Genomic DNA, 27,821 nt, shown 5'->3' with positions numbered 1-27,821 from the left:
CTTTCTTGGGAAGGGGGATCTAGTCAGGGCCAAACCTTCACCCTGCTTCTCGGTAATCCCTACCCCCGGCCTTCCACTACGGTTTTAGCCAGCCTTAAAACATGCTGGGCCTCTTCAAAACTCCCAACAGAGGTGTGGGGAAACAGGAAGCACTTCTGCATCACTACCCTGAGTCGGTCACCCACCCCAGCATCAACCGGGCGGCCACGGGGCAGAGGGCGGCTTGGCCACCGGGAGAGGGAAGGGGGGCCGAGAGGCTGCGCGGGACTCCCGCTCCTCCCCGCCACACCCGCCCGGAGAAGGCCGCCCAAGTGTGGAGAACGAGGCGGCGGGCGAGCGGGCGAGTCGTTCCCTGCAAGGATGGCTCATCTGCGGGGACTCCGCCCATACCGCCCGCCTCGCCGGAGCCCAGGTCAGGGATCTACACGGGAGGGGAGTGGGCGGCCCCAGGGCCCTTCCAGGCCTACCTTCCCCGACTCCCTGGGCTCCATGGCCCTGCTTGAGGTGGCCCGTGCTGACCCCGCCACTGCCTCCAGGCCGCCCCCTCCCCCCGCGGCCTGGCCTGAGGATGCCGCCGCCGCGACCACCTTGGGGACCGGGGCCCCCGGAGGGCAGGACGCCCCGGCGGGGACGGCGCGCGGCCGAGAACCGGCTCCCCCACGTCGGGAGGGCGGTAGCTCTCCCGATGCCGGGAGAGGCGAGCAGCGCGGACTAGCGCCGCGTTGGGCGAGCCGCTTTACGGCAGCCGCCAGGCCCGAGACGGCGGGGCATCACGGGAAGTGTAGTCCGGCCTAGTTAAGTGGCTCTCAAGCCGCTATTGGCTCCCGAAATGCTGGACCCTGATTGGACGCAGAACAGCTCGCTCCCTGCTCTTCCCGCCGCGCTTGAGGGTTGAAAGGTGACATCCCCACCCCCCTCTCCCAGATCTTGCGTTAAAGGCAAACAGATCTCCCTGGGCTGTGAGAATGCCTGTTCTTGGGTCTGTTCCCTCGCATTTTTACGACCACTGTCAACCTTGAAGGTTTCAGACTTTATTTAATCAAGGAGGGCAATACTTTTTTTTTTTTTTAACATTTATTCAAAAAGCATCATTGGCTGCCTACCATGTTGCCAGGCACCGTGCAAGGTTTGGGAATACACAGCTGAATGAAACAAAACCGTGCCTTCAAGGAGCTTACAGTCTATTGGGGAAACAGACCAGAAACAGATAACTACAAAATAAAGACACAAGTGCAAGGAGAGAGGTAAGCACAGGACCCTATGAAAGCACACTTTGTCACCGTTTAGAGTACAGTGGTGGGAGAATATGGGGTGCTTAGGTCAAGGATTTCCTGAGGAAGTGGCACCTGGACTAAATTAAAGAGTAGGAGTCAGCCATGAGGTGCTATGGAAGGAATTGTATAACCCCCGAATTTGTATGTAACCCCTATGTGACAATATTTTGATGTGGAGCCTTTGGGAGGTAATTAGGTTTAGATGAGATCATGAGGATGGGGCTCTCATGATGGTATTAGTGTCCTTACAAGAAGAGACACCAGAGAGCTTGCTGTCTCTCTGCCAGATGAGGAAACAGTGAGAAGACAGCTATCTCTAAGCCAGGAAGAGAGTTCCCACCATCATCTTGGCCATGATGGCATCTTGGTCTTGAACTCCCATTCTCCGGGACAGTGAGAAAATAAATGTCTGCCGTTTAAGCCACCGGGCCTATGGCATTTTGTTATGGTAGCCTGAGCTAAAATAGGAGGGGAACAAAGCTGTTGTTAAGAGGGCAGTGGCCATAAGAAATAGCATAAATTAAGCCAGGCAGGTGAGCAAATGGTAGGTGCAGCATAAGACAGGAAGTTGTGGGAAAAGACATTGGAGAGATACTTGGGGGCTGGACATGGAGGGCATTGTATGCTACCTTAAGGAGTCTGAAATGAGCTTTAAGCGGGTGAATGGTGTGGGCCAATTTGCACTTCAGTTGGATCAGGCGTACTGCAGAGTAGAGGATGAATTTAAGGAGGAAAGAAAGAAGTCCAAGCTCTATAAAGATATACTTGCTTTCCTTTCTTCTCTCTCTCTCTCTCTGTTTTGTTTTTTGTTTTGTTTTGTTTTGTGAGAGAGAGCGAGTTCGAGGGCAAGTGTGAGCTGCCGCAGAGGGAGAAAGAGAATCTTGAACAGGCTCCACCCCCAGCTTGGAGCCCAAGGTGGGGCTGAGTCTCATGACCATGAGATCATGACCTGAGCCAAAATCAAGAGTCGGACGCTTAACAGACTAAGCCACTCAGGCGCCCCTATTCTCTCATCTTCTTTAAAAGACGTCCAGGGCGTCTGGGTGGCTCAGGTTAAGCATCTGACTTTGGCTCAGGCCAAGATCTCACAGTCCGTGAGTTCGAGCCCCACGTCCGGCTCTGTGCTGACCCCTCAGAGCCTGGAACCTGCTTCGGATTCTGTGTCTCCCTCACTCTCTGCCCCTTCCCCGCTCACACTCTCTTTCTCTCAAAAATAAATAAACATTAAAAAAAAAAAAAAAAGACATGAAACAGAACATCAACCGCCTCCATCTTGAGCTCATCTATACTTTCTGATTGGTTATGTTCTTCCCAGCTTTTGTCTTAACTCAGGCAAAGCATCCTGTGATGGGGACCAGAACTAGCCCCTCAAGCAGTAACAAGTGCCCCGAGCCAGCAAGACCCCACATGACTGACTTCAAGACAGCGATCAACCTTACCTTTACTGCCCACCTGCATGTACCCCCCCCAACTTTTGCCCACATTTTCCCTGTAAAACCCAGAGGTTTTGGAGATAGTCTTTGAAACACTAGTCCGCTGTCTTCCCAGCATTGGCCACACTGAAATGCACTCCTTTCTTGTTTCACCACCGCTCATCTCTCTGTCTTTGGACTTTGTCAGCAGCGAGTGACCGAACCTGGTCTGTTTGGGACCCCTGGGGCCAGATACTTTTGCACCCCGGTGCTCTGGTCACAGACATAAAATTATTTGAAGTCATTGTAACCATATATTGTTTCATTTGTAATATATATGGATGTAATATATGTAATAATAATAGGACAAATAATAAAGTGCAAAAATCTTAAGTGTATAACTCGATGTGTTTTTACCTGTGTGCCAGGTAGCCACCGCTCAGATCAGAGACAGAAAATCTCCAGCACTCCAGAAAGCCCCCATGTGGCCCTCCCATTATGTATACATAGAGGTAAAATGACAGAAAGTAAGGCAGTGATTATTATAAAGGTGTTGGTAAAATCAACTATAAAAATGTTTTCTGTACTTTTACATATGGGTGTTTTAAGTCATAACTTGAAGTTTGGGGTTTTTTAAATTTTTTTTTTAATGTTTATTCATTTTTTGAGAGACACGTAGTGTGAGCGGGGGAGGAGCAGAGAGAGGGGGAGACACAGAATCCGAAGCAGGCTCCAGGCTCAGCTGTCAGCACAGAACCCGAGGTGGGGCTTAAACTCGTGAACCAAGAGATCATGACCTGAGCCAAAGTTGGACGCTTAACCGACCGAGCCACCCAGGTGCCTCTAAGTCATATTTCGAAGTTTTAAATAAAAAATAAAGCAGATATAGTTTATATTTAAAATTTTTTTAATGTTTTATTTTAGAGAGACAGAGACAGAGTGAGAGTGGGGGAGGGGCAGAGAGAGAGGGAGACACAGAATCCAAAGCAGGCCCCAGGCTTTGAGCTGTCAGCACAGAGCCCAATGCGGGACTTGAACTCATAAACCATGAGATCACAACCTGAGCCGAAGTCACATGCCTAACCGACTGAGCCACCCAGGTGCCCCAGTTTATATTTAAAAATTTTATTAGTATATATTGCCATACTGACTGTTAAATATTTTGATTATCACTCCTGAGTAGGTCCTAAGTAACCATTTTCCATTATACGACTCTGCACTCCTGGCCATGGTTCAATGCAGGGTCCAATAAGAATACCTTTTCTAGAAATACGACGGATTTCAATCCATGTGAATGGACCTATAATATTTGACCTCAGCTCAGGCTGCCATAACAACATAGAGAAATTTGCTTCCCCACAGTTCTGGAGACTGGAAGTCCCAGATCATGATTGGCTTCTGGTGAGACTTCTGTCTCTGGCTTATAGGTCGCACCACCTTGCTATGTGCTTATATGACCTCTTCTCTGTACTCAGGAGAGAATGAACTTTCTGGTATCTTATCTTATAGGGACACTAATCCTATCAGCCTTAACCTTAGTTACCTCTGTATAGGTCCTGTTTCCAAATATAGTCACATTGGGGTTTAGGGACTCAACCTAGGAGTTTGGGGGACCACAATTCAGTTCACAGCTTTGTGTGCTTTGAGCTGGCTCCCTCTGGCAGGTGCAGTCCCTGGTAGGAGGAGTCTGTGTTACTGAGAGAAAAAAGAAATAAGACAGAAGACTCCGAGTGGCCTTCCAATCTCCAGCTCCCAGCTCAGTTATAGCTGTACCTCTCTGTATATACCTTGGAGAGCTGTATTTCTGCCCTTGAGTTATCTCTGTCTCCTTATAACAAATTCTTGTTTAGGGGTTTAAAAGTTAGAGGTGAGGGGCGCCTGGGTGGCTCAGTCGGTTAAGCTTCTGACTCTTGGTTTGGGCTCAGGTCATGATCTCATGGTTCGTGAATTTGAGCCCCATGCCGGGTTCCAAGCTGCTGGTGCAGAGCCTGCTTGGAATTCTGGCTTCCTCTCTGCCCCTCCCCCGCCTCATGCTCTCTCTAAATAAATAAATTTTTTAAAAAAATGTTTAAAGTTGGAGGGGAGGTGGTTGAGAAAGCAAGGGTTGGTGATTGAAAACGTTTTCCCATAAAAAAGTACAGAAAGACGGGGCAGTATCTGGAAGGAAGTGTGGGATCCAAATGTAAGACACAAGATCATGTTTCTATTGTTGGTGGAAAGGGAAATGATGGTTAAGCACAGGTGAGGAAAGGCAAGGAGGCAGGACCACAGGACCAAGGGCTCTTTCCAGGGGTAGGGACACTTCTAGATGACACCCCGCGGGAAGAAGGAGAAGACGGAGTCCGTGTAGCCTTGTTTGGTAGATTTGCTGAGAGAATCCCCATCTGACATTATCTCAATGAGACAAAGTCATCTCATGAAAATGAAGGGGGTGGGGAAGAAGAGAAGGCATGCATAGTCAGTGCAGAAAAGAGGAAATAGAGTTTATGGGGGAACAATGTGCAGAATGGGCAAATCGAATTAAAGCCCTGTTTGAGGTTTGTGATTACAAATTGAAGGCAAAAACAGACTATCTGCAAAATTCTGTCTGGAAGCAGAAACTTGGGCAGATGTTTGAGTTGGAGGATTGCCAGGTATGGAGTATGAATGGCAATAGAAAAGCAAGGTGGGGGGCCTCAGTTGGTTAAACATCCGGCTCTTAATCTCAGCTCCAGTCACGATCTCATGGTTTGTGGGATCGAGCCCCCCATCGGGCTCTGCACTGACAGCTCCAAGCCTGCTTGGGATCTCTCTCCCCCTCTCTCTCTGCCCCTCCCCTGCTTTCTCTCTCTCTCTCTCTCAAAATAAATCAATTTAAAAAGATAGTTTAAAAAAGAAAATCAAGGGATTTAATGGTACTTGCATTGGAGTGATTTATAATGACAGGTGGTTCTCAATTCCAGCTACGTGCACATAGAATTACCCATGAGGCTTCCAAAGAATCTGATTTAAAGGGTTCAGGATGGGGCCCGAGCACTGGTAGGATCTCAAAAGCTCCCCGGGTGCTTCTAATGTGCAGTTGGTGCTGAGGATGACCATGCAGACCATGAATCCTGAGGGGGAGACAGGAGAGAGCTAATGAAAAGTGAGAACCCGGTGGGCTCAATGAATCTGAAATAAATGATAGCGGTGGGGTACCAGAGCAAGTAAACTGGAATGATAGGAAGTCATGATCCGTAAGTAAATATTTGGAAGTGTTTGAAAATATCTGAGTGGTGAAGGGAAAGGTCATTGGAGGTGAGGGGGTGAGAACTGAATGGATTATCCACACGGACACCGAGTGTCCGTGACAAGGAGTATGACCCATGAGCCGAATTCTTCTCTGGATGACAGGGAATGGCATCTGGAAGCAGGAGAGGGTGGTGTAGGTGGGCAGCACCGACTACAACCAGCAACGTATAGGAAGAGGGCTCTTTGCGGGAGGAAGAGGCAGAACTGGGCAGCAGAAACCGGGAACCAGAGAACTCCAGACTTTATATTCAACCTGCTGAAGTGCAAACCGAGGCCTGCCCGGTTCACCAGCATGGCAGATTAACAGAAGTCTCCTGGAGGCAGTCCTTGTGCAGGTCAAGGCCAGGGCTCAGACCCACCCTGCCTCCCTCTCTTTTCTGGTCCCCAGACGCAGACTGCACACAAGCTTGCTGCTGATGTCACTTTATTTGGGATATGCTGGTACCAGGGCATGGAGTGGACGGGTGGGCACGGGAGGAGGGGGTCGGTGCCTCTGGGCCCGGTGATCGCACGAGGGGTGGTGGCTGGGCAGCCTCATCCAGCGGGACCGTCAGTGCTTTGAGAAATCACCTCCTGGAGGACAGATAAGGGGGAGATGCACTGGCACAGAGGCAGTGGTCAGGCCGGGAAGGGGTGCAGCTAGAGGGGGAGCAGTGGAGCAAACTGGCAGGAGAGAAGCCACGCCAGGAAGAAGCCCAGAGAAAGGCATGCTTTTGCCCTGCACTCCACCCAGGCGCTGTGAGCGCCCCTGCACCTGTTTCTCTCTCACCTGCCACAAAGTGGCCTCAGGGACCTATCAAGAACCAGGCACCTGGCAGGCGCTTCACACATGCGCTCCCACCAAGCCCCCCCACCGCCAAAAGCCTGTGCACAGTCAGCCAGGTCTCGAAGCTGAGGTCACGGATGCTCAGCAAGGAAGGAAACAGATGAGCTGGGAGGAAGCAGCTGTGACAGACTCCAAACACCCAAGCTTGCACTCGATTGGAGACGAAGCCAACAAGCAAGCCAAGACGGGGAACGAAGAAGGTCAGAAGGGGTCAAGAGGGATGAATCCCACGAGGGCCTGAGCTTCGGGAAACGGGGCGCCTTTCGGAAGGCCTGGCCCCGCCCCTGCAAGTGTCCAGCCTAGGTCCCCGGCCCTCCCACCCCAGCCCCGCCCCGCCCAGACCCACCCTGGCAGGCGCTGCACTGGCAGCTGCGGATGGCCGGCAGCACCACGGGCTCCGCGTGGCCGTCGGGACAGCGCAGGTGCAGGACCCGCACGGGGTTCTCGGGGTCCAGGCTGTAGCTGCAGCAGTCGCACTGGCTCTGCAGGTAAGGCTCCTGCGGGAGGGCGTGGCTGAGCTGGGGAGGGGCCACGCGAGTTTGCCCGAGCCACCTCCCTTCGCTCTCTTGGCCCTCCCATCCGGGGTACGGCCAGGGCCCAACACTCCTGGCCAAGCAGGGCAGCGGGGTAGGGAAGGGATGTGTCGCCATCAAGCTCTCGTTTCCCCAAGAAGCCCACCTCCTTCACTGTAAGCCCCAGCCATCTGAGCTCGCACCCGCACGGTAAGAATGCTTTTAACTGCTCATCACTGCCTCCTGGCAGCAGGGGAGAGATACGGCCCTACCCCAAGGGGCTTGTTTACCATCCCCTTGGGCGGATCTAATACTTTCTGACGCTGCAAGGTGGGAAGCTCTAAACTGCACAATTGTGACCCTAAGTGCAAAGTGAGTTCTCACTCCAGACCCCTCCTGCTATTCGATTATATAGTAACTACGTGTCACCGAATATTTGATTTAACTTCTGTATAATTCCATTGCAATTTTACTTTTGAAATAGGCACTATATTCAACAGCACCAAGTTACAAAAGATTCAGTTAAAAAAAAAACCCTCTGGGGATGAAGAGTACAGCATAGGGAGTATAGTTAATAACACAATACCACTGAATGGCGACTACACTTATTGTGGGGAGCACAGTGTAATTTACAGAATTGTGGAATCGCTATGTGTGCGCCTGAAACTAACACTGCATGTCAATTATACTTCAGTAAAAACAAATCTCCATCTGATTTCTATCCCGCTATCACTCACTTTTCCTCCCCAGGGGAGGAAAAAAAATGTCTTAACCACTCTCCTTTCCTATGTTTTAACAAATCCAAATACTGTTTGGGAATGGTCTGGGAATACCAGGAGGTACTGGGAGCACCCAGGGGAGCAGAGAGTGGCCAAGCGTTGAGGACTAGGTAGGAAAGCACCTCTGTCTTCCAGGAATAGATGACCCAGGTGGGTCGAGACAGGAGGGAATGGCCACACCATCGGTGAGCTGAGGCAGGGCCAGGACCCTCCCAGGCTAGAACTGGAGCCACAGCTCTCCAGGCTCAGGATGGGGGAAGTCAGGGTGGGCACAGAGCCCCTGACAAGGTCTGCACATGGAGTAGGGCTGGGCCTTCTGGGTCCAAGGAGAGCACGCACAGGGCAGAGGTCTTCTGGGACGTGCTCATAATATGCCTTGCCAGGAATGTCTGGGACAATGCTGTGTGTAAATGGTCTGTTCTAAAGAACTTGTCCTCGCTATATAATGGGCTGTGATTTCAGAGCCTAACTTAGGTCCTTTGTGCCTTTCTTGCTGATGTCCTGGGAAGCCCGCAGCACAGGGTGGAGGCCTGGAGTAGGCTTGGGGCCCAAGCCCCGCTGAGGGTGACAGGGCCAAGCAGCAGGTGCAGGCCACCGCCTTGGTGAAAACTCGCCCCTGGCTCTGAGCCTTGCCCCTTTGAGATCAACCGAGTCCCTCGTGTCCCCTGGGCATTGCCCAGGCCTAGGCTGGCCGCAGCAGTCCCTCAGGGGTGCAGGCTGACCTGACTCTCCTGGACCTGCACGGCAGCCCCCTCGCTCACCTCAGGCATGACGCTGATGCTGGACGGGCAGTGCCCACTGCAGTAGCTCACTTCCACCTGGTCCAGGTAGCAGGCGCCCTTGGTGATGTTGCGCAGCTCCGTGAGATGCCGGCAGGAGGCTGCCTGCCCCTCTGTGGGAAGAAGGTGAGCACAGGAGGCGGGAGCAGGGCAGAGAGAAAGGGCCTCGATGAGGGGACTCTGTGTACAGGGGACACTGTGGACCTGAGGGGCACCTGAGGCTGTTGGGTCAGCGGTGGCCAGGTGCCATGATGCAGCACTGGGCGTCACCACTCTGCTGATCCCCATGGTAGGCAGCACTGGGGACGGCAGGCCCCCTAGGGTGGGCACGGGAGCAGTTTGGGAGAAGGGCCCAGAGCAGGGAGAGGCATGGCGGGAAGTACCCCAGGTCCCCGGCATACCCGGAGCCTCTCGGCGGCAAGTGGGACAGCAGCTCCCTGGTTCCTGCACGGTCACCTCGCCCTGCAGAGGGAGTGGTCCCCAGCGCTCTCAGGAGGATGACCCCAGGGCCCCAGCACTGTCTGCTCAAGGCCCTAAGACCAGCCTCTGGGGAGGGACCCAGGAAGGAGGGCAGCAGCGCTGCAGGCGGGTACCTGGGCACAGGTGAGGAGGGGGCAGTGCTGGGTGCAGACACTCCTCCCACGGAGGCAGCGGCAGCTCTCACAGGCCTCCTGCCATTCGGATCCAGGCTGGGGAGAGGGGGGAACCCTCCCGTCCATCTCTACCCATCTCTGCCAGTTAGACTTTTCTATACTACACCTACCCCCCATCCCTGAAACCAGTCAGGACAGGGGCCAGAGACCAAAGTCAGGGACAAGAGTCTCGGGAGGGAGGTGGGCTGATGGGGCCTGGAGACTGTCCCCGTGTGATGGGTGATGGCTGATGGCCGAGCTGTCTGCTGCTGCAGATCCTGGCACAGGGGGAGGAGCCAGTGGAGGGGGGCGGGGGTGGGGGAGGGCTGGGTGGCCCAGAGGGGCTGCGGTGTCTCACCGGGTGGGGACGCCCATGGTGCCAGCACTCGCAGTGGTCTGCGGGCACGCAGGGGCCCGCCTGGCTGCGGAAGTGTCCGTGCTGGCACACACAGCCTGGGGCCTGCCCCGCACCGCAGCTGCCCTGGGTCTCCGTGGCATTGGGCTCCCGGCACGTCCGCTCGCAGGGCCCTGGCTCCCCAGGGGCCACCTGCTGCCACATTTCCCCGGAGGGGCACTCTGCCAGGGAAGACCCCACCACCACCACCACCACTCAGGTCAGCCCTGGGTCCGGCCTCGATTCTCCCCCCTCCCACGTCAGACACCCCTAGAGTCCCTCCTGCCTTCCCAGCGCTGTCCACTCGGCTGGCTCTGGGCCTCTGGACCTCCAAACACGCCCGTCTGCTCTTATCCACCTTCCAAATACTAACGGGGCCTAACTCGAGTCTGGCCTTCTCCAGGAAGCCTCCCCTGACCAGTCCTGTCCACCCTGACCTCTCCATCCGTGGCACCGATTTTCAGTCCTGTGGGTGCAGTCTGCTGGTCAGTGAGCCAGAAACTGTCTCCTGTCCCTACCTGTTCCGGTGGGTGAGCTGGCCCTCAGCAGCCAGACTGGGGCTGCTCAGGACTCACCAGGCCTGTGTGCCTCTGAATCCACACAGAGCCCAGTGTGCCCGAAATGGGCACCTGTGAGCCCTTAGCAAACGCCTGTTGACTTCGATCAGATGGGGGTAAAATAGCACAGGGCAGATGGCACCTGCCTGGGCACTGCCAGACAAGGGTCCTACTTTAGCTCACCCTCAGCCTTTGCTTCCTCCTCTGCAGGGAAAGACCCTCCACTTCCTGCATCACTCACAGCCGTGTGCTCACAGGAATGCCCCCAACCCCAGTGGGGACAGAGCAAGGAAGGGGCTTCTTGGGAGAGACAGCTTTGCCTAGGGCAGGCAGCGCCCTCTGCCCTCATCGGGGTCAACCCCACCCTGGCTTTGGAAGGACCAGCAGGGGCCTAGACAGCCACATCTCACCACGACAGTCAGCTGGGGAGCAGTTGAAGGCTCCATCTTGGCAGATACTGGGAAGACAGAAGCACGTGTTCGGATGCCTCCAGTGCCCTCCTCCCCACCCCCATTCTCAGCAACGCTGCCCTCCACCCCCTCCCTGCCCTAGCTCCCTCCTCCCCCTGTCCCCCCTGCCCGGGGCCCTCACCAGTGCGTGCAGTTCTGGGTGAGCACAGTTCCTGGGGGAAGCTCCCGGGCCTGTTCTTCAAGAGTCAAGGTAAGGCCCCAGGGCAGAGAGATCTGGGTGCAGGGGCACGCCGCAGGGGGCACGCACGTGCCATTGTGGAGCAGCTGCGGCGGGAAGGCGCGGGCTCAGTTCTACTCACACCGCACTTCTCTGCCCCCCACCTGCCTGCCCCCCCATATGGCAGTCAGGGCACTGTCCATACCTGCTCTCCGGGGCAGCCACAGCCGAGCCGGCAGGGTTCCTGCACACAGAGGACACCAGGCTGCAGATGCGAGCAGAGGCGTGGGCACGAAGCGGCACAGGCACTGGGCACCTGGCCAGGCGGGCACTCTGGGGGGAGCGCACAGACGGTGAGGTGGAGTACCAGGGAGGGGACCGCCTCGGGACCCGCCGCCCGTGCTGCTGAACTCCCGCCGAGCTCAGCAGCACCAGAGGGCAGGGAGGCTCCCCCCTCACTCCCCCACCCCAGGTGCTCACCAGGGCAGGGCTGCGGGTTACATTCCTGCCGCTGCTCTGTGTCCTGGGCCTGGCATGGCGCCCCCATAGGACCCTCCTCACAGCTCCTACGTCGCCCCATGCTGCCCCCACCACAGGGAGCAGAGCAGCTGCTCCAGGCTGACCAAGGCCCAAGGACTGGGCACTCATGGCGTGGGCACACCAGGGACCCGTTGGTACAGGTGCTGTGGACAGGGGTCAAGGGCACAAGTCAAGGGGAACAGGGCCTTTGTTTCCCGCTAACGCCCTCCACCCTGACCTGTCCCAAGCCTCCCACCTAAAACTCCCCATCCCCTGCTTGGCCACCAGTGGGCAGCCATACCAGTTTTTGCAGTCCAGCTGTACCACCTCGGCTGGGGCCACCACCCATGAGGCATTGGGGCTGGGGAGGCCACAGCGGCAGGAGGAGATGGGCACACAGCGCCCATCCTGTACCAGTTGGCCAGGGGGGCAGCGGCAGCCTGAGGGGGGTGGGGAGGACAAGCAAGGTTCGGGCACACATCATGGGTCCCTCTGGCAGCCAGATGGGGTCCGGAGCCTCAGGCTGACCCTGGAGCACCCTCCCCTACCCCAGCCCCCCGAGTCCCCACTTGACCCGGTCTCCACACTGTTCCCACTGCTGGAGCACAGGAAGGGGTCACTCCAGCCTACCCTGTGTGGGCCCCACCCCAGGGACCCTTGAGGCTGCCAGAACGTCCTCACAGACAAAGCCCATGTTAGGTAAGGCTCGCTCTATGCAGGACCCCTACCCAGGTGCTGAAAGTGACCCAAGGATCCACTTTGCTGCCCTATAACCCCTGATCCTGTAACATGTCCCCGCCTGCAGGTCACATGCTCTCTGGAAGCAGGGATCCGCCAAGCAAGCTGCTCTGGTCTGAGGCCCTAGGGCTCCCAGGCTGGGCTGTGGGCGTGGCCCGGCCACCTGGACGGCATGGTCCCTGCAGACACTGCACGCGGTCCCAGAGGTCCACACAGCTTCTAGGGCACTGGTTGGCACAGTCAAGGGTGGGCACGGTGTCCTGGGCTTCACAGCTCTCCCCTGAGGACCAGAAGGTAGGAGTCTGTGTTGGGGACCGACTTTTGGGTCCCCAGGACAGCACCCTGCCCTCCAGGGCACACCTCCAGGAGCAGAGGCCACATCCTCATCAGGTGGTATCTCCCGTGTTACAGTCCTTGGCCCCGCCCCCAGATGCCAGGATGGGGGTTACCTGGGCAGGGCTCCACGTTGCAGCTCTCAGTCTGAGCCCAGGGCCCCCAGCAGCCTCCTCCAGGGGGGCCCCCTGCCTCCCTCCAGCGTAGCCGGAAGCCCCCACTGCACGACACCTGGCAGGGGCTCCAGGGCCCCCAAGGACTCCACTGGCATAAGTCTGGGGAGGTAAAATGGAAGTCAGCGCCCAGGGCCCCGCCCTGGCTTCTTGCTCCCACCCCAAGGCCTCAGGCTCCAGCCCTACAGACACTCTGCTAGGCCCGGAGCACCCAAAGCCCCCTTCCTCCCCTTTCATCGGCTGCAGGGATCCTTCCTGCTGCGGCCCGCCCCCCCCCCCCCCCAAAGCGCCAGATCGCCAAATCTCCCCAAATCCCGCAGGCCCTGGGGCAAGCAGGAGGCTTAGCAGGCCTGTTAAGCACCTGGCTACTGAAATAAACAACATGGCCCAGGCCTACCTGGCCAGGTACCCCTCCCTCCACTCTCATCTCAGGCTCCCTCCTGCCCTGTTGGTCTCTGGCCCTCGGTATTACCATGGCAGGCCCTAGGGTCCGGGCAGAGGCGTTGCTGGCTGAGTGGTGCAATGCACAAGTCTGGGTCCCCAGCCCATGGCCTCCCAGTCTCCGGGTCCAAACAGAGGCGATGGCGGTGCTGCTCCGAAGCCAGCAAGGGGGCCAAGGTCGGGGAGAGGCCAGCTGGGTGCTGAGACCGGTGCTCCTCTAGGGCAGTCCTGGAGGCGGGGGCCAGCACACCAGGGGGCAGGCAAGGCCCACAGGGTGACCACTCGGACCACCCGCTCAGAGGCAGAAGACCTAGAAAGGGCAGCAAGTGGGCACCCTTCCCAGTGACCCTCCCTGAGACCACAAGCCCCAGTAGAGGGGGAGGGAGGAGACCCAGTTATGACCAGGAAGGGGTGGAAACAGGAAAGGCTGCAGGAGGTTGCCGGGAGGGTCAGGGGAGGGTGACCAAACATCCCGGTTTGTCTGGGACTGTCCTGGTCCCAGATCCAGGAAACCTTCCAATCCTGGGCAAATGGGGACAGTGGGTCTCTCCAGGGCAGCGTTACCTTGACAGCCCTGGCTGGTGCACTTCAGCTCCCCATGCCGGCATTCACTGTGGGAGGGGGTGGGAGGGGTAAGACTGGGGAGACCAGACTCAGTCCAGAGAGGTGGTTGGTGGGGCTCACGGAGGGGTGGCCTGAGCTCTGGGCTCATTTGGAGCAGGATGAGGTTGGGGTTGGGTCCAGGCCAGGGCAATTTCCCTGTGGGGCCACCTGCCTCCCCATTCCCTGGCCCCAGCCCTCTGACGCTGCCTCCCCGCCCCCTTAACTCACCACTCTTTGCAGCCCAGCTGCAGGCGGTCCCCGGGAGCCAGAGTCACCCTGGCTCCTTCTCCTGTGATGTGTAGGCAGCTACACTGCTCTGGGGGAATGCAGCCCCCAGCCTGCTCCAGCAGCCCCTGCGCAGAAGGGGACACAGGGACAGAGCTGTGTGGCAGCCATCTCTGTCCCCGAGTGCCAGTAGTGTGAGTGCTCACAGCAGGGGCACGTGCATGTTGCCGAGCAAATGGATGGGCACACGGGCACGAGGCAGAAGGTGAGGGACCCTTAAGAGGCGTTGTGGGGAGGGGTGTCACCACAGGCATCGCAGAGAGAAGGAAGGTAGGAGTGTGGGCCAAGACCCGCTTCTCCTGGGGCATCTCCTCTGGCTCCACCCCTCACCTCAGGGCAGTAGCAGCCAGGCTGGCAGGGTGGCAGGTCCTGGCAGAGCCGACGGCTCAGGTGCGTGGCACAGAGCCCGGCACAGGGGGAGCCACAGGCCTGGAACTCAAAGGGAGGTGTGCAACTGTCCTCTGGGGGGGGGGAACAGAGGCCAGCAGCATGGTGGGGGGGCAGCCCAGAGACACCCTCCACCTGCCCCCGCCCCAAGCCTGGAGCACACAGTGCATGGTCCCATCAAGGACCCTCAGGGCCTCCTCGTAAGAGTGTAAGCCTGGCCCCAGGCTGCCGGTAAGGACTGACCAGCGCTGCCCCGTCTAGCGCCCACTCGGCCCCTGTGGCTGTCTCTAGGGAAGGGTCATGATGGTCGGGGCTTGGAGAGCCAGGTAGCTGCACGGAGGATAGGGCCTGCGGGGAGCGAGGGGCCTGGCAGGTGCTCCAGAGGTTGGCAGATGGGAGCCACGGGGGGCAGAGATGGAGAGGGTGGCCACAACGAGAGGTGGGCCAGACCTTCTGGGCCTGGGAGCGGCCGCAAGTGGACAAGGCCTGCAGCTACAAAGTGGGGAGATCGCAGTGGAGCGGGGAGGGGTGGGACGTGAGGCATGGGGGTCACGGGGCCGCTGAGAGCGGGAGTCAGTGCGGGCACGGGCAGGGCTCGGCTCTCCGGCCTCCGGCTCCGGGGTTCTCACCAGAGCAGTTGCCGAGGGGGCAAGGCCGGAAGTGGCCGTCCAGTCGTGTGCAGGGGGGGCCCGCCTCCGTCCCCGCCCCTCCGGGCGCTGGTCCCTGGTGCCGATAGCGCTGCTGCACCAGCACCCGACAGGAGCATCGCGTCCAGCTGCTCCAGCGGCTCCACACACACTCCTCTGGGGACCAAGGTGGGGGGGTGCCAGCCAGGCCTCTCCAGCTTCTCTCCTCCCTCCCCGCCCCTCCCCTGCCCTCTACTCTCATCCCAGCCCTGGCCAACGCCCTGCGCAGGAAAAGGGCAAGAGGGAGCCAAGAATTCACACAAGTCCTAATTCGCTGTGTTCCCTGTCACCCAGCAGCAAGGGTCACATCCCAAAGGGCTCAGAGGAAAAGATGGTGGGAAAGGGAAAGAAACAAGATCAAATATCAGGGGGATAGGTGGATATCTCGGGGGGGGGGGGGGCGGGGAATCTGGGGTTTGGGAAAACGTGCTACTCCCTGTATTTTTCCTGCGCACACTCACCCAGGCAGGGCCCCGGGTAGCAGGCCCGGGTGTCCAGGTGCAGGAAGGTGCTGTTGCAGGTGGGGTCGGCTCTGGCCAGCGGGCAGGGGCAGGACCCAGAGCGGGAGGCCAGGCCGGGGCCGCAGCTGCGGGAACAGGGCCCCCAGGGGCCCCAGGAGCAGGCGTCCAGCAGCCCCAGGCAAGGCTGCCGTCCACAGCTCTGGGTCTGGGTACCAGGGCCCAGGCAGGGGGCGCCGCTGCGGTGAGGGGCCGAGGCCACGCAGTCCCGGGTGCGAACCTGGTTTCCACCTCCACAGGAGACGGGGCATTCAGACCAAGGGGACCACAGCGTCCAAGCCCTGGGTACTGTGGGAGGGCACAAGTAAGGTCAGAGAAGGTCCCGATGGCTGGTCGGGACCTCCGTGGCACAGGGGGTGGCGGCTGGAAGTAGGGGTGGGAGGGAAATATGAGACACGCGGCAAACAGAGGTGGGGGGAGGTGGGAGCGGGACATAAACTCCAGACCTGCACACTCGATGTCTTCACATATGATGCCCTCCGGGGTGCAGGAGCTGAAGGGAGGAGACCAGATTCAGGGACGCTGCCATCCGCCCCCGTCCCCGCTCCACCCCTGCCTCTGCCCAGACTTACCACTGCTGGCACTCCCCCTGCAGCCAGCTGTCCCCCAAGGTGTGGAGGCGGGCACCGTGCAGGCACAGGGGTGGGCATGGGGGCTGAGGGCAGGGCCGGCTCTGGGACTGCTCCTCCCGGCACTCTGGAGCCCATGAGCCAGACGTGGAGGACCTTTGTGGGGCCCGGGGCACAGAAGGTGAGTGGTGGCCCAGGGCCCTTCATCGCTCCTCCACCTCCTGGTGGGACACCAGATGGGAAAGCCTGGGGTGGGCGTGGAGGTGGCTAAAGAAAGGCAAGGATGACCAGGGACAAAGGTGGGGCCAGGGCACAGAGTGGGCATGCCCCTGGGGGGCAGGATCCAGGAGCTCTGCATCAGAGAGGGAAACCGCATCCAGGCGTGGCAGACCGGGGTTGGGGGGAGGTGACACTAGCCTGGCCCAGCCCCATACACACCGGAAGCGGCTCTGCTGCCCTCCAGGCCCACACGAGTGGCTGCAGGGACTCCAGGCTGACCAGCGGCTCCAGGCGCAGTGGGCAGGCGGTGGGCAGGGCTGAGCTGTGCAGGAAAGCCGCCCGGCCCAGCAGGTGCAGGTGCGGCAGGCTTCCCGGTGCTGGCTCCCTGGGGCCCAGCTGTGGCCCTGGGCATCCGTACACTCGCAGTGCCCGATCGGCACACAGCCTCCGTCCTGCTCCAGGAAGCCTGCGGGGAGGCAGCCCTCCAGAGCTGTGCAGGCACCCGGGGTCCCACCTGCCTTCCCACCGAGTCACTGTGACGTGCCCAGGGGCCAGGGCAGCACCCACCCTCGGAGCAGCGGCAGCCCGGCTGGCAGGCCTGGCCGTCCTGACACACGACCCCCTCCTGGAGGTCTGAGCAGCGGCGGGGGCAGCGGTTGGCACAGCTGACCATCTCCATGCCCGCTGGGCAGCCCTGCTCTGAGCACATGGGGAGGACCAGAGTCAAGAGGGCCCTGAGCACCAGCAACCCTCTTCCTGCCTGCCTGGGAACCACTCCTACCTCCACGAAGCTGTACTCCCATCCTTCTCCCCATGTTGGTGCCCATAGAAACATGGGGCCTTGGGGAGGCCCTGGAATGGGGACATTCTGAGTGACAGGGAGTTCCTCTCACCTACCTGGGGGTTCCCGGCACCTAGCCTGGCACCCAATAAATGTCGTCGAGCTGGACTAAATTTGTGCATCTAAGAAGCCAACATGCTCACCTATGTGGCTGCTTTGTGTTCACCTGGAGGGGATCGGTGGGGGGGGGGGTGTCCTAATAGCATTGGAAGGCCCTAGAGGGACCAAGGTCCATAGGGTCGGTGAGCTCAGAAGGAGCTGAAGCTGGGAGGAGCCTGTCTGGCTCAGCCCAATCCCAGGTGCAGGTGCACTCACGACCGTAACCCTCAAATCCTCCGAAAACCTTGAGGGGGCTGGGTGATTCTCCAGGAACAGGAGGGTGGACAAGATGGCGAGAATGAGTTCTAGTGCAGCTGGGGACGGGCAGCTCACCCTGGGCAGGTCCTCACCCAGCGCCCAGATCCCACCGCCCACCCCCCGCGGGCCTCAGGGTTTTCTCAGCTGGCCAGTGAGCGTCTCCGTCACAACGTGTCGCAAGAACGCAATTAGAGGTGGGGGTGGGAAGAGCTGTGCGGGATGTCCCCACCGCCATACCACAGGGCCCGGGATTGCAGAGCCGCACGTGGTGCCTCTCCCCCACGCAGGGGGCACCCCCGTTCTTGGGCGGGGGGCTCGAGCAGCTGCGGCTCCTCAGGGACCGGCCCCCCCCACAGCTCCGGTCACACCAGGACCAGGGGCTCCAGCGTGACCAGCCTCCAGGCACTGCGTGGAAAAGAGAAGGGCCAGGTGAGGGATGTGGCTCAGACAGCGGGGGCCCCCCACGCACCAGGCGCCTGGGGCAGGGTCGTGCGCGGAGATGGAAGCGCCACAGGGGCACATGATGCCAGGGAAGGGCGCGTCCTGGTGCTCGGCGGCCGGCCTCACCTGGGCAAGCCCGCAGGTTGCAGAAGCGGTGCTCCTGGTAAGCAGTGAGGATGTCAGGGCACCAGTGCCCGCCGGGCCCTGGGGGGTGGTACGCCCGCAGCCGGCGCTGCTGGCCCACCCCGCAGCTTCGGGAGCAAGGTTCCCACGGGGCCCAGGCCGTCCAGGAACAGTTCCCGGCCACGCAGCCAGGGCTGGGGCACAGGGGCAGCTCTGCGGGCCAGGACAGGACCAGACAAAGCTGAGCTGGAGCCTGCCCCGCTCCGCTCGAGGGCAGACCTCCTCGTCTGCCAGGGCCAGCCGTGACCTCATCCAGACCTTTGGGCTCCTGTTTCGGATCTAACACTGGCTGTTGTGGGGCTTTGGCAACTACGCCCCAGACTCACAGACTCACAGGGTACTGAGGGATTTGGATGGGAATTTCGGGGGGACTGTTCAGTACACGCACAAGTAAGGGTTTTCTTGGGTGCTGGCGGTGGATCCCCAACAGTTGCCGGGCTGACACAAAGCACCCAGGGTCCAGAGTCACACACGGGTTCGATTAGGTGTCAGGGTGAGAGCTCGGGATTTGCCTCAGGGGTATTAGATGTTTCGGGCTGGATGTGGGACAAGGGCTGGGAGCCAGAATGAGCTGTTTGAGGGAGGATGCTGGGATTAGACGGGATGGCCGTGGTTTGGACATAGGTCAGGGTCAGAGGTCAAGACTGGAAGGCGCACCTGTGCAGGAGGGCAGGTTGCAAGGGCGCTCCTGTGAAGTGTCCCCCCCGGTGCAGTTTGCCAGGCAGAGGCGAGCGCGGCCACGCCAAGCAGGGTGAGCGGGGTCTGTGCAGGTGCGAGAACACGGGGACCACGGAGACCATGGGCCCCAGCCGCCTGAGGGGAGAAGGGGGAGGGGCATCTCCTGACGAGTCAACCCTGGGCTCCAGGCCTCCCAGGAAGCAGGGCTGGGAAGGGAGGAGGCCCTGGGCTTGTTCTTCCCAAAGGGAGGCCACGTGCAAGGGTGCAGGCAGTCTGGGGCCGGGACCCAAGGAGTCTGGCTACCTGGAAGGCTGGTCACTGGCTCCACCGTGGACCCTTCAGCTCCTGTGCCAAAGAAGAATCCTGCTCAGTGTTTCTGAGCCTGCACCGCACCAGGACCAAACCTGAGGCTGGTGGCCACGTTCCAAACCCATCGCTATCTGGTTCAGCCCCTCGTCAGCTTGGTCTCCCACTGACCCTCTGGGCCCCAAGCACAGTACTTCCTCATAGCAGCAAGGCCTTGGCTCAAGCCGCTCCTGCTACCTGGCATTCCTTCCCCTCCAATGATTGTCAAGGTCCTCTCCCTCCTCAAACCCCACATGCTGCCTCCCCAGGAAGCCCTCCTACACTGACCCTCCAGGAGAATTCTCAACCTCCCCAATCTTCCATAGCATGTGCGCCCTCCTACAGGGCTCACCACATGCTGAAATGGGTTATCTGAGCCCCTGGATTCCAAGGTCAGAGTCCTCGCTATCCCCCTAACACACACAGCGTGGTGCATTTGGCAAGAGCTCCAGAAACGTTGTTACACCGGAATCGAAAAAACACATAGAGCTAGCAGGCAAGGAAGAGAGATCCAGAGACAGCAACTCGGATGGGCAGAGACAGGAAAGGACAACGGAAGGGCTGAGGTGTATTTGGCCAGACTCTCCCTTCCCACTTCCCTCACCTGGGCAGTCTGGGCTGGGGCAGTACTTGAGCTCCTGGCGGGTCCCTCGGCAGCCCTGGCTGCCCGGGGCGAGTGAGGCCTGCACACACTGGCGGCTGCGGGTGCGGGTGCCCAGCCCACCACAGGAGCGGGAACACGGGCCCCATGGCCCCCAGGGACTGAAGCCATCAGCGGCCTTAGAGCAGTTGCCCACTGAACAAGACAGCCTCCCATGCACACAAGAGCTGGGGAAACAGCATGGGGGTGAGGGGCTGGGCAGGATAGACCCTGAGAGAAAGGGGTGTTGACAAGCGTCTCCATCCCAAAGAACAGGAGACACAGCCAAGGTTACCCAGGCCAGGCAGGGCCAGGGCAGCCAACGCCTCCCCCTCCCTTGACTCCAAATCTCTCCCCCACTCTCACTGTCTCCCTCACCAGTTGCTACAGCTTGTACGGAGGGTCTGGCCTGAGCCCAGCTCATCTCCAGGCCCAAGAGGCTGACCGCCCTCTCCCAAAATGGGTGAGTGAGCCCCCGGGTCAGTGCCGGCAGCCCCCAGCTCCTGCAGCAGCAAGGCGGTCAGCACACAGGGGCACTCCTGGCGGGTGGGAGGGAGGAGAAAAGGCAATTGCACAGGTCAGGTGCCAGCCCTCTGCACCTCCTTGGGTGAGGGGGTTGGGGGAGGACATGTGAGGTTTCAGGGGGGCTCTGGGCACCAGAAGAGCATTCCCTGGAGCAAGGGGAGCCATTTCCCTGAGTCAGGGGTGTGAACCTGAGAGCCTAGTGGCCTCTGAGCTAGACCTGTAACGGCCAGGAGCTTTCCTGCATACAGATCTCAGCTGGGACACAGGCAGGACCAGAGGAGGCCCCCAGGGGGCAGGACTTGGAGGGAGCACTCAGGCAGAAAGGGCCTCAGCCAGGAATCAGACGCCTGATCCCTAGCTTTGCCAATAACTGCATGACTCAGTGTGTCCCTTTCCCTCCCTGGGGCCCCCTCAGTGTCATCAGCTCTAAGTCAAGCAAATGGGACCAGGTGGCTGCTCAGGCCTTTCTGAGTATGGCTGGAACTCTGGCCGGGGGAAGCCCCTGGACGCCGGCTTCACGATTAGGTAGGATTAAAGACTGGGAAGGAAATCCCCACGTGCCCATAGAGCTTGGCAGAGCAGAGCTGACACTGGCCTGCTGTCCAGACCCCACAGTGGGAGACGAGGAGTCTGGGGCCAGGCAGAATGGAGGTTGGGTATGCTTCCCCACAGGGGTCTGGCAGGGAAAGGGGGACCGCGAGGACCCACGATTGCCTGTCCCAGCCTGCATGGCATGGGGAGCCACTGCCCTTGGCTGCCAGCTGCTGGGCGGCAAGAAGCCAGAGGGGGCACCTGGCCACACCTCAGTCCTGGGTGTCTCCGTGCTGGAGTTGAGAGCCAGGAACAGCGGCTGCTGAAGAGCAGGAGCCCAGACAAGCTCCCCACTCCAGGGACCCAGCGACATCCAGAGCCTGCACGGCCTCAGCTGTCTGCTCTGGGAGCTCGGCCCCTGCCTGACTCACACAGTCTCACAGGACCGTGCTTGCCTGGGGTCACGTGAGGAAGCGGGGAGCTGTCCAGAGGCCACAGAGTCTGCAGAGGTGAGCAGCTGCAGGGGAGGGGGAGGAAAGGCAGGGGAGGGGAAGGGAGGGGAGGGTCTTGGGCTCCTGGCTGAGTGGGTTCTGACCTGGACACAGGACAGGTGGTGCTGGAAGGTGCCTTCGGGGCAGTGGCAGCCTTCTTCACAGCCGGTGGAGAAGCAGCCCACCTGGCGACTGACGTGGGCACAGGAGAAGGGACACCCCTCGCCGGGCCGGCATTCCCGGTACAAACGTCCAGCCGGGCAGCCGGCCTCTGGGACAACACTCGTGTCAGTGCCCAGCTCTGGCCTGCACTGCCCTCAATGGCTACTTCCATGCTCACCCCGCGGCCTGCTTACTCACCCCAGTACCCACCTTCCCACAGCTCCCCAGTTGTGCAGACAATACCTTCCCTAGGTTGTGCCCCTCAGGGCCAATGTCACACCCTCCCACAGGCTCCCCTCCCTGAATCTGGCTACTCCTCCTCCACATGCCCATCACTGGCCCCGGGAAAGGGCAGTGTAGGGGGATGGGACGGAAGAGGTCAAAGGCACCTATGAGTCAGCATCAGAGGCCAACATGGGAATCCGTCAAGGGCAGACCCCGGCCGGGGCTCACCTCTGCAGACCTGGGTGCGGCAGGTGCGGCTCTGGCGGGCAGGTCCAGGGCAGGGGGGCCGGGCGCACCTCCGGGAGCGGAGCTGCTCCCCTCCCCCGCAAGAAACACTGCAGTCCTCCCAGGGGCCCCAGGAGCCCCACACCCCAGGCCCAGGGCAGCCGGGCACCTCCTGGCACTGCAGGACGCCCTCCATACAGGTGCTGGGGACAAGGGAGGGGGCTTCAGAAGACAGCACCCTGGCCAACTCCCACAAGAGCCCCCACTGCCCGGCTCTGCAGCCCACCCCCTCCCGGCTCCTCTTGACTCACCAGTTGTCACAGGGCCCGGTCACCATCTCTCCGGGTTCCAGGCTCTCCCAGGAGCTGAGCCCAGACCCTGCTGACCGGCTCTGGTTCTCAGGGATCCCTGAGGGCACAGGTCGGGGTGGGACCCCAGACAGCTCAGCGGGCCCCGCACCCTCAACCCTTCCTCCTATCCCACTGCCTTCTACCTCCCTCCCTATCAGCCTACACCCCACGGGTGCCCCAGATCCTGGGCCTGGGAGGTGGAAGCCCCAGCCTGGAGCAGGGATGTGGGGGGATGCATGAGACACTAACGCCTGGAGCAACATCCTGCAGCCCAGGCTGGGCTCCGGAGCCAGACAGGCAGAGGCCAGGCCGGTGGGCACCGCGGTGCTCGGGAGAAATGGGGAGAACACGGAGGGAAGCACTGACCCATGGCTCCAGGCTGGTACTGGCAGCGGCAGAGGGCAGGAGGCACACAGAGGCCGTCCTGGAACAGCCGGCCAGGGGGGCACCCGCAGCTGGGCTGGCAGCCCGTCGAGCCCGGCTGGCACGCACTCCCGGGAGACAGGTCCTGACAGGAGCGGGGACAGGGCCGCCCACAGGGGAGAAGACCCTGGCCACCCCCACACTCTGTGGCGGGAAGGAAGCAGAGAGGGCAGACGCTGAGCAGGGGCCCATCCTGCAGGATCCCAGGACTCAGGGGCCAAGCCCTCCTGCCTCACCACCCCCAGCCGCCTGACTTTCCACCTTGTCCCAGGACCACAAGGTGAGGGATCTAAATGTTGCCTCTCAAAGAAAGTGACATGCACGTGTATACTGGGGACAAAGGCCAGAGCCCGTGTCTCCCAAGCCTTCCAAGGGACCCTCCCCGACCTCTACAGAAGCCCTTACCTGTGCATTTTGTGGAATTGTCCTGGCAGGGGCGACTCTGCCTGTGGCCCCCAGGGCAGGGCCTGCCTCCCTCAGGGGTGGGGGGCCAGATACACACCCGGCTCCGATGGGACTGCCCCAGGCACGCGTCACAGGAAGACCACAGTCCCCATGGGCTCCAGGCTCCGTCCACTGTGCCGGGAAGACAGCATCAACTGCCCTAGGAGGCCTAGGAGGTACCCGGCCTATTGAGATTTGAGCAGACAAGTGGGGGCATCTCACCTGGGCACTCGGGCGAGCTGGGGCAGGTCTCCTTCTGATGCTGGGCCCCTGCCTCCCCTGCTTCCCCGGGACACGGGGTGCCCCCGTGCTGAGGGGCGGGGCAAGCGCAGGCCCTGGAGCGGGTCCTCGTCTGGCTCCTGCAGGGCTGGGAGCACGCCGTCCACTCCGACCATGGGCACCAGCCACCATGCACTGCGGCAGGGGACAATGGAAGGGCACTGGGGCACAGACATCCCTTCCCCAGTCCCAGCCCTCGCTGTGACCCTGGCCGCTTTTCCTCACCTCCCCCTGAGCTGGGACATACGTACCTGGGCAAGGCAGGTCTGTGCAGTTCAGCCTCCCCTCTGAACAGGTGCTGGGCAGGGCATGCAGGCACAGGAAGGGGGACGGCAGCTCAGCCCTGCCTGTGCTCTCCACATGCACCCCTCCTAGGCTGCCTCTTCCCTTCCCCTCACCGCTACGCCCTCCTTTCCCTTCAGGCTCTCGGATGCCCCTTTGCCATTCTCCAGAGCATCTAGACCCTTCTCCCTGTCCCATTCAGGGACCTCTCGGGTGTCCTGCGGGCTCCCTGCAAGTCGCTGACCAGTGTGTCCTACTGGGGTGTGACCACAGGCAGTGTGCGGCTAACGGGGGCCGGCCAGCGAGGAGGAACATCATACCTATCACCCCGCCCTCCCCTCAGAGCACACACCCAGCCTTCCACGTCTTCCAGAGAGCAGATGCACAGAGCTGGCTGCCTCGGTCTCCCCACCCGTCAGACCAGAGTTTCAGAGTGCCTGCCCGCATCTCCTCGGGGATTGTGGGAGTCTAACCTACAGCAGCTGAGACCTGGGAGAGCTCAGGCACACCCCACCCTCAGCCTTGCACCTGCTTTCTGCCCACATGGCCGCCTCACCAGTAGTTGCAGCCATCAGGCCTCAGCAGCCGAGCTCCTGGGCGGTGCCGCTCCCCGCTCAGCAGGTCCAGGCAGCCACAGTGGCTGGGCTGCACGCAGAAGTCCCCGTCGGCACTCAGCACCTGGCCTGGAGGGCAGTAACAGCCGGGCTGGCAGTGCCACACGCAGTGCTGGGGGGCAACAAGTTGGGGGTGGGGGGGCTCTGGTCAGCAGAAAACAGTGCCGAAGGGGCAGGGAGGGGAAAGATGAGGCGAAGGAGGAGGCTGAGGGGTGTGCAGAGGCAGAAGGCGTGGTTCTCCAGTTCGCAGTCGTCATCATGTTCTAAACACGGTTTCTGGGGCGCCTGGGGGGCTCAGTCAGTTAAGCGTCCGACTTTGGCTCAGGTCACGATCTCACAGTTCGTGGGTTCGAGCCCCGCATCAGGCTCTCTGCCGCCAGCACAGAACCTGGATCCTGCTTCGGATCCTCTGTCCCCCGCGCCCCCCACCCTCCGCCCCTTCCCTGCTTGCCCTCTCTCTCTTCCTCTCTCAAAAATAAACATTAAAAAAATTTTTATATATAAAATAAAACACTTTCGGTCGTGTCCCCTCCCCAGGGGAGGAGAGCCCACGAAGGGCTTCCCTGGGTGGGAGTGTCCTCCAAATGTGAATCTTGTGGAGGGTTCCATGGGGGACCTGGTTAGTGCCTGGGAACCGAGGCATCTCTCAGAACACAGGGAGCAGGGCAATGGAAAGCTGGCGTGGGGCGGGGGGGGGAGGGGTCATTTGGGAAGGAGGTGGGGTCCCCTGGGGAAGCTGGGAGCCAGGCACTTGTCCTCCTTCCTCCCTGCTCACCCTGTGCAGCTCCTGCCTGACCCTCTCAGACAGGGCCCTGCACAGGGCCCCAAGGCTGTCCCTTCGGCATCCTTGATTCAGGCCAGCTTCCACGCCACACTGCTGCAGGCTCCGTGGGTCAGAGACCCTGTCTGCGCCTGCCTCTGTCCCTCTCCATGGTCCTGGACAGGCATTCCATGAAGGCTCACACACAAGCACACGTACACTCAGAATCAGGGTGTATGCGCCAAAAGGCTCACGGTGTTTGAGATGATGTAATGGAATGATCTCCCCTCCCTCTGTGTTTATGGAATCTTTGTAATAAAATCTTTAAATTGAGAAAGGCTTGATGGGCTGCTGGGTGAGGTTCACTCCTGAGACGGTCTCTGGAACAAAGGGGAGCCAGTCTGATGGGCACTGACCCCATCCCTCCTCACCAGTGCCAGGCTGCCCCAGGCCCAAAGAGGTCATGACCCAAAGCCACACCCTGCCCTCCTGCAAAGTGGCGCTTGGTGCCAGAGGTCAGGCAGGCATTCCGAGGGAGCCAGACTCACCACGAGATCGTCACAGGAGCGAGGACAGGGAGGGCCACAGGGGCTGTACTCAGCCCCTTGAATGGTGGTGCAGTTGGTCACTGGGGAAGGGGACAGGGTGGGTTGAGAGCCATGTGGGTGCCCCCCACCCCACCCCATCTCTCCATAGTGTTCCCTGACCTCTGTGCCCCGTTCCTGGCAGGTACCTGGGCATGGCAGGGCCTGGCAGGCTTCTCCCTGGGCCCGAGGCCCCTCGCAGTAATCCCCCAGGCCCTGGGGTGGGGGCTGGTCACAGGCTCGCATCCGGCTCCGCAGGCCCCCCCCACAGCTCCGGCTACAGCTGGACCAGGGCCCCCAAGGACCCCAGCCCCCAGCTCCTGGGATGACAGCAAAAGGGCAGCTGGGGGAGGGGCCGGCCAGGGCTGGGGGCCAGCTGGCGCAAGGCAGCAGGTATCCACAGGGCATGGAGGGCACCATCCTGGCACCGCAGGACTCACGGTCACATGCTGCCAGGAGGCAGGGCTCTTCCTCAGCATCGGAGCCTGGGCAAAGAGGTGTAGGCAAGGTCAGTGGGGACGGCAGCCCCAGGATGGATGGTTCCGCAGTGGGGGGCCTGGTGCAGAAACGGTGCCGATGGCGTCGGGCAGGGCCACAGGAGGCCGAGCACTCGCTCCACGGGGTCCAGGGGGACCACGCGGGCTGACCTGGGGTACAGACGAGGGAAAGGCCGAGAGAGAGAGGATGAAGTGAGCGCAGGCTGGAGGCACTGGCCTGGGCAGAGCACCCCTTCTCCCTTCCCCCGACTCTGCCCCTGGTGGGGAGCAAGCAGGGGGCACAGTCAGGTGCGAGGCCCCTTCCTCACCCTCCTCACAGGGCCAGGAGGTGCAGTTGGTGATGAGCCCAGAAACACAGGAGCTGGAAGAAAACAGCAGAAGTTCGGAGGCGCTGTCACAGGCTGAAGTGTATTCCCCCAAATTCACACGTTGAAGCCCTAACCCCCAGTATTCAGAATGTGACCTGATTTGGAAACGATGTCTTTATAGAGATGAGCAAGTCACAGTGAGGGCACTACGGTCCAATATGACTGGTGTCTTTATTTATTTACTTGTTTATTTATTTATGTTCATTTATTTTTGAGAGACAGAGCATGAGCAGGGGAGGGGCAGAGAGAGAGGGAGACACAGAATCCAAAGCAGGCTCCAGGCTCCCAGCTGTCAGCCCAGAGCCCAGCACGGGGCTTGAACCCATGAACCATGAGATCACGACCTGAGCGGGTTGCAGGAAGGCAGCTACAAGCCAAGGGACGCCAAGGCTCGCCAGCCACCACAGAAGAGAAGGTTCTGGAATGGATTCTCCCTCCCGGCCCTCAGGAGGAACCACCCTGCTGACTCCTTGCTCTTAGATTTCTAGTTTCCTGAACTGTCAGAAGACAAGCCCCGGGTCTGCTGTGTGGTTGTTGCAGCCTCAGCAGATGGAGACGGATGGGAAGAGAAAGGTTGTTGCTGACCGGCTGTGCCTGTGGGCCCAGGGGAATGGCCCACTGGAGGCCATCATCCCCAGCACTGAGGAGGGACAGCAGGGTGCCCCCGGGTCACGGGACCATCGGGTGGGGTGGGGTTCTTACCAGTTCTCACACGGACGAAGCACCACGCTGCCCGGGGGATAAAGGCGTCCCCCATGGGCACAGGGGCAGTCCTGGGAGGGCACACACACGTTGTTCTGGAATCAAAAACCATCATCTTCTGGATTCCAGGTGGGTCTGGCCCGGCCCGCTCCCCGCAGTCAGAACCCAGCACCCCTCAGGCTCCCACCCTCCAATGCCACCCAGCCTCCTTCCACAAACACCTCTGTCACCACCCTGTGGAAAACCCGCGCCAGCAGTTACAGGAGCCGTGGGGGAGGGGCATGGACCGCCCCCCCCCCCAATCTCTGGGAGGAAAAAGACCATCTCCAATTGCAGGACAT

The 27,821-nt window shown here is 60.3% G+C and overlaps 2 protein-coding genes and 1 long non-coding RNA gene across 5 annotated transcripts in view; 1 reads left to right on the top strand and 2 right to left on the bottom strand.

Moving 5' to 3' along the window:
• ZNF862 (zinc finger protein 862) overlaps window positions 1-724 on the bottom strand; it is a 37,545-nt gene extending 36,821 nt beyond the window's left edge. The window contains exon 1 of one of the 2 annotated variants that reach the window (XM_019453144.2): window positions 468-724. Coding sequence is in view for 1 of the 2 variants with exons in the window: in XM_019453143.2 (XP_019308688.1) it covers window positions 468-491 (24 nt within the window). In the remaining variant the exon portion in view is untranslated. The remainder of the gene's footprint in view (window positions 1-467) is intronic. The other variant, XM_019453143.2, reaches the window with a different exon arrangement.
• LOC109269239 (uncharacterized) lies at window positions 303-3,079 on the top strand. 2 transcript variants are annotated; one of them, XR_002081002.2, is made up of 3 exons: window positions 303-412; window positions 1,115-1,244; window positions 2,590-3,079. It is a non-coding gene; the product is annotated as an uncharacterized LOC109269239 (long non-coding RNA). The 2 variants fall into 2 exon arrangements; XR_002081001.2 differs by lacking the exon at window positions 303-412 and having other exon boundaries at window positions 890-1,244.
• Window positions 3,080-6,363: 3,284 nt separating this feature from the next.
• The window catches only part of SSPOP (SCO-spondin), a 57,007-nt gene continuing 35,549 nt past the window's right edge, over window positions 6,364-27,821 (bottom strand). The window contains exons 64-105 of the mRNA XM_053898624.1: window positions 27,481-27,575; window positions 26,719-26,771; window positions 26,354-26,560; window positions 26,063-26,233; window positions 25,878-25,957; window positions 24,512-24,681; window positions 23,925-23,971; window positions 23,617-23,808; window positions 23,356-23,526; window positions 22,894-23,094; window positions 22,489-22,585; window positions 22,181-22,380; window positions 21,670-21,836; window positions 20,397-20,557; window positions 19,983-20,206; window positions 19,337-19,378; window positions 19,013-19,168; window positions 18,299-18,508; window positions 17,969-18,136; window positions 17,101-17,232; window positions 16,753-16,999; window positions 16,318-16,470; window positions 16,192-16,238; window positions 15,689-16,033; window positions 15,171-15,344; window positions 14,485-14,615; window positions 14,098-14,222; window positions 13,831-13,877; window positions 13,298-13,576; window positions 12,769-12,927; window positions 12,483-12,599; window positions 11,883-12,021; window positions 11,543-11,745; window positions 11,268-11,395; window positions 11,027-11,169; window positions 10,846-10,892; window positions 9,843-10,060; window positions 9,446-9,541; window positions 9,254-9,314; window positions 8,835-8,965; window positions 7,129-7,279; window positions 6,364-6,529 (exon numbers count right to left, since the gene is read on the bottom strand). Of these exons, the coding sequence (XP_053754599.1) occupies window positions 6,507-6,529; window positions 7,129-7,279; window positions 8,835-8,965; window positions 9,254-9,314; window positions 9,446-9,541; window positions 9,843-10,060; window positions 10,846-10,892; window positions 11,027-11,169; window positions 11,268-11,395; window positions 11,543-11,745; window positions 11,883-12,021; window positions 12,483-12,599; window positions 12,769-12,927; window positions 13,298-13,576; window positions 13,831-13,877; window positions 14,098-14,222; window positions 14,485-14,615; window positions 15,171-15,344; window positions 15,689-16,033; window positions 16,192-16,238; window positions 16,318-16,470; window positions 16,753-16,999; window positions 17,101-17,232; window positions 17,969-18,136; window positions 18,299-18,508; window positions 19,013-19,168; window positions 19,337-19,378; window positions 19,983-20,206; window positions 20,397-20,557; window positions 21,670-21,836; window positions 22,181-22,380; window positions 22,489-22,585; window positions 22,894-23,094; window positions 23,356-23,526; window positions 23,617-23,808; window positions 23,925-23,971; window positions 24,512-24,681; window positions 25,878-25,957; window positions 26,063-26,233; window positions 26,354-26,560; window positions 26,719-26,771; window positions 27,481-27,575 (6,108 nt within the window). The 3' untranslated portion in view covers window positions 6,364-6,506. The remainder of the gene's footprint in view (window positions 6,530-7,128; window positions 7,280-8,834; window positions 8,966-9,253; window positions 9,315-9,445; window positions 9,542-9,842; window positions 10,061-10,845; window positions 10,893-11,026; window positions 11,170-11,267; window positions 11,396-11,542; window positions 11,746-11,882; window positions 12,022-12,482; window positions 12,600-12,768; window positions 12,928-13,297; window positions 13,577-13,830; window positions 13,878-14,097; window positions 14,223-14,484; window positions 14,616-15,170; window positions 15,345-15,688; window positions 16,034-16,191; window positions 16,239-16,317; window positions 16,471-16,752; window positions 17,000-17,100; window positions 17,233-17,968; window positions 18,137-18,298; window positions 18,509-19,012; window positions 19,169-19,336; window positions 19,379-19,982; window positions 20,207-20,396; window positions 20,558-21,669; window positions 21,837-22,180; window positions 22,381-22,488; window positions 22,586-22,893; window positions 23,095-23,355; window positions 23,527-23,616; window positions 23,809-23,924; window positions 23,972-24,511; window positions 24,682-25,877; window positions 25,958-26,062; window positions 26,234-26,353; window positions 26,561-26,718; window positions 26,772-27,480; window positions 27,576-27,821) is intronic.

The sequence above is a fragment of the Panthera pardus genome, unplaced genomic scaffold, assembly GCF_024362965.1.
Source record: "Panthera pardus isolate Hobbes unplaced genomic scaffold, ASM2436296v1 HiC_scaffold_9, whole genome shotgun sequence".
Lineage (NCBI taxonomy): Eukaryota > Metazoa > Chordata > Mammalia > Carnivora > Felidae > Panthera > Panthera pardus.
Note: the sequence above shows the minus strand (reverse complement) of the source record. Positions and strands in the feature narration are given on the sequence as shown.